The sequence below is a fragment of the Schistosoma mansoni genome, chromosome 1, assembly GCF_000237925.1.
Source record: "Schistosoma mansoni strain Puerto Rico chromosome 1, complete genome".
Taxonomy (NCBI): Eukaryota; Metazoa; Platyhelminthes; class Trematoda; order Strigeidida; family Schistosomatidae; genus Schistosoma; species Schistosoma mansoni.
The window spans coordinates 27,451,016-27,458,371 of record NC_031495.1 but is presented as its reverse complement, the minus strand read 5'-3'; the positions used below and the strand labels follow the sequence as shown (position 1 = coordinate 27,458,371).

At 30.8% G+C, this 7,356-nt stretch overlaps 1 protein-coding gene across 1 annotated transcript; it reads right to left on the bottom strand.

Annotated features, from left to right (window-relative positions):
* Nucleotides 1–3,700: 3,700 nt before the first annotated feature.
* On the bottom strand, nt 3,701–5,350 carry Smp_052660 (putative metabotropic glutamate receptor; the record flags this gene model as incomplete). Its single annotated transcript, XM_018793901.1, has 1 exon — nt 3,701–5,350. The coding sequence occupies exon 1, from the start codon at nt 5,165–5,167 to the stop codon at nt 3,701–3,703; it is 1,467 nt and encodes a 488-aa protein (XP_018648367.1). The 5' UTR covers nt 5,168–5,350.
* Nucleotides 5,351–7,356: the final 2,006 nt, after the last annotated feature.

Below are 7,356 nucleotides of genomic sequence, written 5' to 3'. Positions count from 1 at the left end.
CAAGTGTTAACATTCTATATGAGTCAATATCAACATTAACAATTTTATTCTATTTGATTTGACATCCCTAAATTTACATGCTTTAAACGATGTACTTTGCCTTTAACCTCGGAATTTTTTCGGATTATTAATTTGGATATATAATTGTAGAACCTGAAGAGAATTTATCGAAAATAATATTCTTCATTCAGAAGGGGTTTTGTGGAGATTTCAGTATTTTCATAGTTAAAATCATCAGTTAATTGAAGCTAGATCACCATGGAAAACCTGGAAGCACTGGACGGCCGTTTCGTCCTATTGTGGAACTCCTCGGCAGTACGCATCCATAATAATAGGACGAAACTGCCGTCCAGTGCTTCCAGGTTTTCCATGGTGATCTAGCTTCAATTAACTGATGATTTTAACTATGAAAATACTGAAATCTCCACAAAACCCTTTCTGATTATAATCATCTGGTCATTAGTGACTGACTTCAAGATACATGTCTTAGAGTTCTAATGGGAAGCAGTGACCAGTGGAGTTCAACCACGTCTGTTATGAGATAACAACTCACTGAAAACAATTAGTGAACGGTTGCTCAAATATTCTTTATTCATTTATCACTTAGTTACTTACTAAAATCTTATAAAACAAATTTTGTCAAATAGAAAAATATCAAAATATTTTTTTTAATTTTTAATCATTTCAAAATACAATAAAATAATGAATAAAAAACAGACATTAAAACATAAATCTTATTTCTAGTTTATTATTTATTTTAAAAAAATACAAAAATCATTTTACATAAATGATAAAATATGATTTTTCTTGTAATTAATACTTTTTACCAAAAAAAACTTTTTTCTGTTTTAAATTTTCTTAATCAATATCAAAACAATTTAAAAATTAATTTCTTTGATGTTTTTTTTAAAAAAATTTATTGACTTTGTGCTGTCGGTATTTTACTTATTTTTGTATTTTAATGAATTTTGGCATGTGGTTTGTTTAAAATTTCAAAACAAAAAGAAAGAGAATAGAGTAAAGTATAGTAATAAGTGAAGCCGACAATAGAATTAATTCCTAATTAAACAAATCAAATTCAATTATTAATATTTTCTTTTTTCAAATTTTAATCAGATATTGTTGTCATCGTTATTTTCATTCATCATGTACATAGTTAATGTTCATTTTATCATATAAAACTTATGATATACAATTTTCTGTGAAAGAACACTTATGACTATTCAGTATGATTGGATCAAAATAAAATTCTTATTATATAGAAATAGATCAGCATATGTAAAGAAATGATTTCAAGTGGATAATTCAAAGGAAATTCTCGTCAGTTCAAGGGGTAATTCCTAAAAATCTACTGAGAAGCCATGATCAGTGCAGCCGACCCGTGTCGAGTGTGAGGCGAAGACAATGGAAGATAGTTACGCGATTTCGTGGATCGGTTAAAGTTAGACATTAACACCGTTGGATCTCGGATCAGTAGTCTAGAGGTTAAGCGTTCACGCCTGAGACTAAAGATCTTGGAGTTCGAATACCGCGAGCAGGAACGTCGATGTGCACTATTCAGGAGTCCCATACTAAGGTGAAATGGCCGTTCAGTGTCTCTAATGTAGTGTGGGTTACATATATTCACATAAGTAGTATATCGTGATGGTCAGGCATAGAATGTATTTTGGCAGAAGATCGATAAGGAAAGAACCGAAACGGAACGCCGTTGGTATGAAAATGTATGAACAATTAAATCAGAGAAAATGGACTGATATTTGCAGAAGGAATGGTCAAGATTGAGACTATTGATTGTTAGTTTGCAAATTAACTGTTTACTATATGGTTGTCAGATTTTAGTGAGAAAGTCTGTAATTTTCGCTACACTAGGTTTATAACGGTGGTCTAACATCGATTGATCCATGATCTCAACCAGAAATCCATGTCAAGTTCAGTTGAAATAAATGCTTTCATCATCAGTGATTACAAATTATTCTTTTAATGTTTATAACTTTTAGTCCATACTCATCTATTATCATTTGCAGATTTTAGAATATTTCACGAACATTATTTAATGCTGTAATTAATCAATATTCTATACTCGAATTGAAAATTCCTTCTAGGGTAAAACCATTATACACTTTCAATAGTGTAGGTCACGAACTGATCTTAGCTAGACCATCACTGGAAACCAGGAAGCACTGAACATCTGTTTACTCTTGGTTTTGGATTCCTTAACAGTGGGCATCAACAGTCTCGTGCAAAGTAATCGCGCCTGGAACCTTAAGAACAAAAGTTGTACAATTCCCACAAATCCCCAATACTGGTTTTAAGGAGTTTGTTGGGTAGAATAATTAATAATATATTTTGTGATATTTAACGAAATGCCATAAAATTTATCGAAAACACAGGGATAATTGGGTTGATAAAATTTATGAATCAACTTGTCTATATAAAAAATTTAATGCATTTTGTTGATAATCATGTATGCTGTATATTTTAACACCTTATATGTAAAGAGTGTTTAGCCATAAATCTATAATTCATTTAAAGTGTTTTTATATGCAGACCGTTTCGCAGATGCAATCGATATCAAATGTTTCCAGTGTTAGCTTTATATACAAAAGGAAAGTGTGGTTGACCTTTCTCTTCTACAGTGACTGAATGTTTCATCAAACAAGCCTTACTAACATTTCTCAGTCGTCCAGTATATTTGGCCTCCTAATATTCAACTATTTTATTTCTTAATATGTTTAACTAGTAGACAATTATTCATTTGTTTGATTATCCATATATAACGGTTTTTATCTTGATTACTATTAGTAAATATAAAATATATACTACTCTGCATTACTTATTCCCAACGCAAATACATATCGGTCTTAGCTATGTTGATTTATACACTTTGTGCCCTATTTTCATTGTTATGATACTTTTGGTTCCGTTTAGAACAGTCATCCATACTTCATAAACCAAAAGTGTTAAACATTTGTTTATATTTATACTAATATTTGTAGCTTCAGGCTGTATGAAGCTGATGAGAAGCCGTGAAATAGAATAAATTCATTTTGCTCCTCAAACCTTGTTGTGCCTGAACTGTTTAAAGTCATGCAGATAAATAATAAAAAGAAATAAGAAATCAAGAAACGGAACTGATTGTTGTCAAAACATATCCGGTTATAGTGGGACAATATAGGAAAGGTAACATTTCAATAATATTGATTTCAACTTAAGGGTAAGTGAATTTAGTTCTTTTTTAATTATTTTTTCAAAAACCCTTTTAGAAGTTTGTGATTATCTGGCGAAAATGGGATTACCAATGAAATGTATCACAAAAATATCAAACCATCTTACAGTTGTAAAATCTGTAAACATTTATTTAAGACTTCACTTTGAAGACCTTCGAAAGAACAGACCGACTAAAGTAATACCATACATATATAAGTACGTTAATTTGTTATTAGTTCTACACTCAATTTCAAAACGTTTATTGTTATTTATTATTACAAACAAAATTTTAGCCACATTTCAGCAATATTGTTTATTTTCTGCCTACCAACAGTTCACATAATAATTACAGGTTAATAGTGTATCTTTAAGTAGATTATTCTTCTTCAATACACTCAATACTTGCTAAACGTGTACAAATCTCACTGACAGAATAAACCTAATTTAAGCTCTTGTTCACTGGCCAAAAATGATTTCAAGAAATCAAACATAACTAACGTATAAACTCACCAGTAAATGATGTATTAATTATTAGTTGGTAGAAAGCAGTTCCAGGGTAGCTGAGCATTTTTTCTAGACAACTTCTTTTATTCCATTTCGGATGATGAGGGTTACCAGGACACAGTTTTTTCTGTAGTATATGTAACCCAGAAGCAAATGCATAAACTGCGTCGTAGACGAATTGTATTTTCGCTTCTTGCTTGAAATCTGGTCCAAGAATGTCACGTAATTTTAAATTTGGACTGTCACTGCACGATGAAGGTAATGATGATGATTCAGTTGATATTTCATGGGAATTTTCTAAATTTGTCTCATTTTTTGATAGTTTACTCATGAAATAACGCCTGGAACTAGTTGATTTTCTTTCTCGCCTTTTAGTTGAACTTTCCCTACATTGTAATAAATCTTGCCAATATTCTCTGAACCAAGGATTCCTATGATTTTCTCTACCTAAAGATAGGTAATAATCTGTGAATGCTTTGATCGGTTCGGCTTGAATTTCTATAGTTAACGCACCATTGGCTTCTCTTGAGTTATTAGATACAGGTACATTTTCTCTACCCCACCCATCACTAGCTATCCAAACGAAATGATTAACTAGACCAGCTCTCCTAACTGCATCTAATAATAACTTAGTGTGATCCATACCGGTAAATAAAACAACGACTCTAGCTTTTGCAAAATCTTTGCTAAGCACATTAACTATATTATCTAAATCTTCAGGACCTGTATTTCCTCTAATCACTTCTCTGGCAGCTATGCATACACCAAGTTTATCAGCTTCTTTCCAAAATGCATCCATACCGGAATCACCATAATCACCTGCACTACGTACTGTGGAAACATAAGTCCAGTTATGAGCCGAGACTAATGTAGCCATTGCCTGAGCTTGAACAACATCCGAAGGTACAGTTCGTGCAAATAATGGAAATGCACGTTTATCACTTAATATAGCAGTTGTCGATGCATAAGATATTTGTGGTAAAGAGAATAGACGAAATAAATTTGCTACAAGTATTGTTACTGAACTATATGAACTACCGACAACTCCACGTGTATTTAAATTTTCTGAATGTTCATTCATTTTATTCAATTGACTACTACTTCCAGTACTTGCTTGTACAAATTTCAATGCTTGTTCAAGTGCATGATTTGTATCTGAACATGTATCACGTATTGTAGTACCCAAAGTTAAACCTGGTAATAATTTTGAATTATTATTTATTTCATCTAAAGTAAATAACATTGCTTCAACTCGCTGAATTCCTCTTTCAGGATTGATTGATTCACAAGTAGTTACACCAGATGTATGTACGGGGAATAATCCACCAAGCATTATATCACCTGGTATACTTGCAACTGTATTTTTATCATATTTACGTTGTAAACAATTTATAATAGTAACCAAATGAAACCATAATATAATCATTAAAGTAATCAACATAACTTTATATTTCATATTTATCAAAATAAAATGATAATCGTTACCATGTAAACGTCTTTATTTCTTTACAATATTACGAAGTAAATGAGTACGGTGTTATTTATCAGAATTCCCATTATCCATTCTGTAATGAATTTTAAAAATAATCAATAAAATTGTTTATTTTATTTAATCATTAAACACATAACCACTGTAAGTAATTAGTCAACATATTTTGTATCCAAAAGGTAAAGTTTCATAAAAATGAGCCAATCACCTTTCAACCTCAATCAGCATTAGTTAATATCTATATTTAAACGGATATAATTGGTCATGGTAATGAACAGCTATCTTCAAATTTTTCCTTTTTTTTAAATTAACCAATCACAAACAAGTACAATGTTATTCATAAATTTTTTAAGCAAATATGCTTACGTGAATTTTATTTTGAATAGTGAATAATATTGTTGATTTTATACTCAATTTTTCATTTATAACTGTCACCTAACCGGTACTTATAAGGCTAATAGATAAAGAGTATTGTTTAAGAAATGTTTTTATTGATTTCCGGTCACCTTGGTAACGGATAAGGTTTACGGCTTTTCCTGAAGATAATTTTTCTTCATTATTTCCAATAAATGAAATTATTTACAATAAAAAAATGTATGTACCTTAAAGAACGTTTTTCCAAACTGTAAAACAATGGTAAAGAAATTTAAAAATGAATAGGTTTCAGGTATACAAGTGAGAGGCTCACATTTTCTCTTACAAAAATTTCCCACTAATCAAACTTCTATATAGTCAGCTGAAACCACCAGTAATTCTATAAAGTTAGGATTACTGTATATTCCTGATATAAAAACTTTGAGGCTTACTTTTTTCTGACTGTGTCAATTCCAACAATTAAAAAGTTTAAAACTTTTATATGTCAAAACATGTTTATCACAACTATGAACTGAACCTATGCATTTTTAATCCATTTTTAATGCTAAAGGTGATGTAACAGCCTCTTATTTGTTCCGTACTATTTCGTCTCTTTCATTACCAACATTTTAGGGCACTTGATACAATATTTAAATGAAGATTTTGGTTTTTGTATTTTTTCAATAAACATTTTAATCAAAGAAATCCAGTTTATGGATAGTGGCTAGCAGTGGAATCCAGGACACGCGTTTCGTCCTATTTGGGACTCGTCATCTGGATGTACCTGCATCTCGGAGTCGATGTTCACCCTGAGACCTGAACCGAGTACCTTTCGCTTCAAAAGCCATCGCGTTATCCAACTTTGCTTATAATGCTTGTGAATTAAGGCAATATCGAGGCAGTACGCATAGTATGCACATATGCCAATAAGAGACTGACCAGTTGCAGTCCTAAACATCAATGGGAAGATTCAAACAAACAATAATAAGTGAAATCCAGTTTATATTTTAGATATTAAGACATGAAAGGATTGTAGTTGTGAATGATGATAAAGTATCGGTGTAAATGATATAATTATGTTATTTTGAGTATTGTATGAAATAAAAATTATCTTATTATAACGATGTTGTTGCTCAGATCAAAATTCAAGTTTGGCTGGATCGGATATCTAATGATTCTTCTTTTTCAGTGCTCTCCATCTAATACTATTCAATGATGAAAAGTTTCTTTGAATTGAGCAAACCACAACATACATCACAACAGTAGTCGCATAACTATCAGTGACTACATTTAAGATGAAATTTTCGAAATCATAGTAAAATCCCTTCAGCAATCGATCCAAACACAAAATTAATAAAGTAGTCAACCATCGGTTTCACTGGATGGTGGTTGAGATATGTAACCTACTGACTGATATTGAGAATTATGGACCATTAGTTTTTCATTCAGAAAGTTAATTGTTATGGTTTACTGAGAGACTAAGCATTTCCTGATATATTTTGTGTAAGTCCTTATGTGAGCTTTACCTAGTCATTTCCAACTGAATTACAACAGCTGTTCACATATTCTAGTTTTTAATCTGTTCAGAGCATGACAAAAATAAATTTAGATAATGTTTGCGTTTTTCCTACTTGATTTAACATTTAAATACTGTTTGTTTTATAGCAATTTAATTTAATTATTAGACCAGTTATATTAAACTAAAAGAAGTAAATATATTTTATAACCATTAAAGGATACTTTAGTTTGACTGTAGGAATCTGTTTATTATTGATGAATTCTACGAAATTTATTGAATTGAA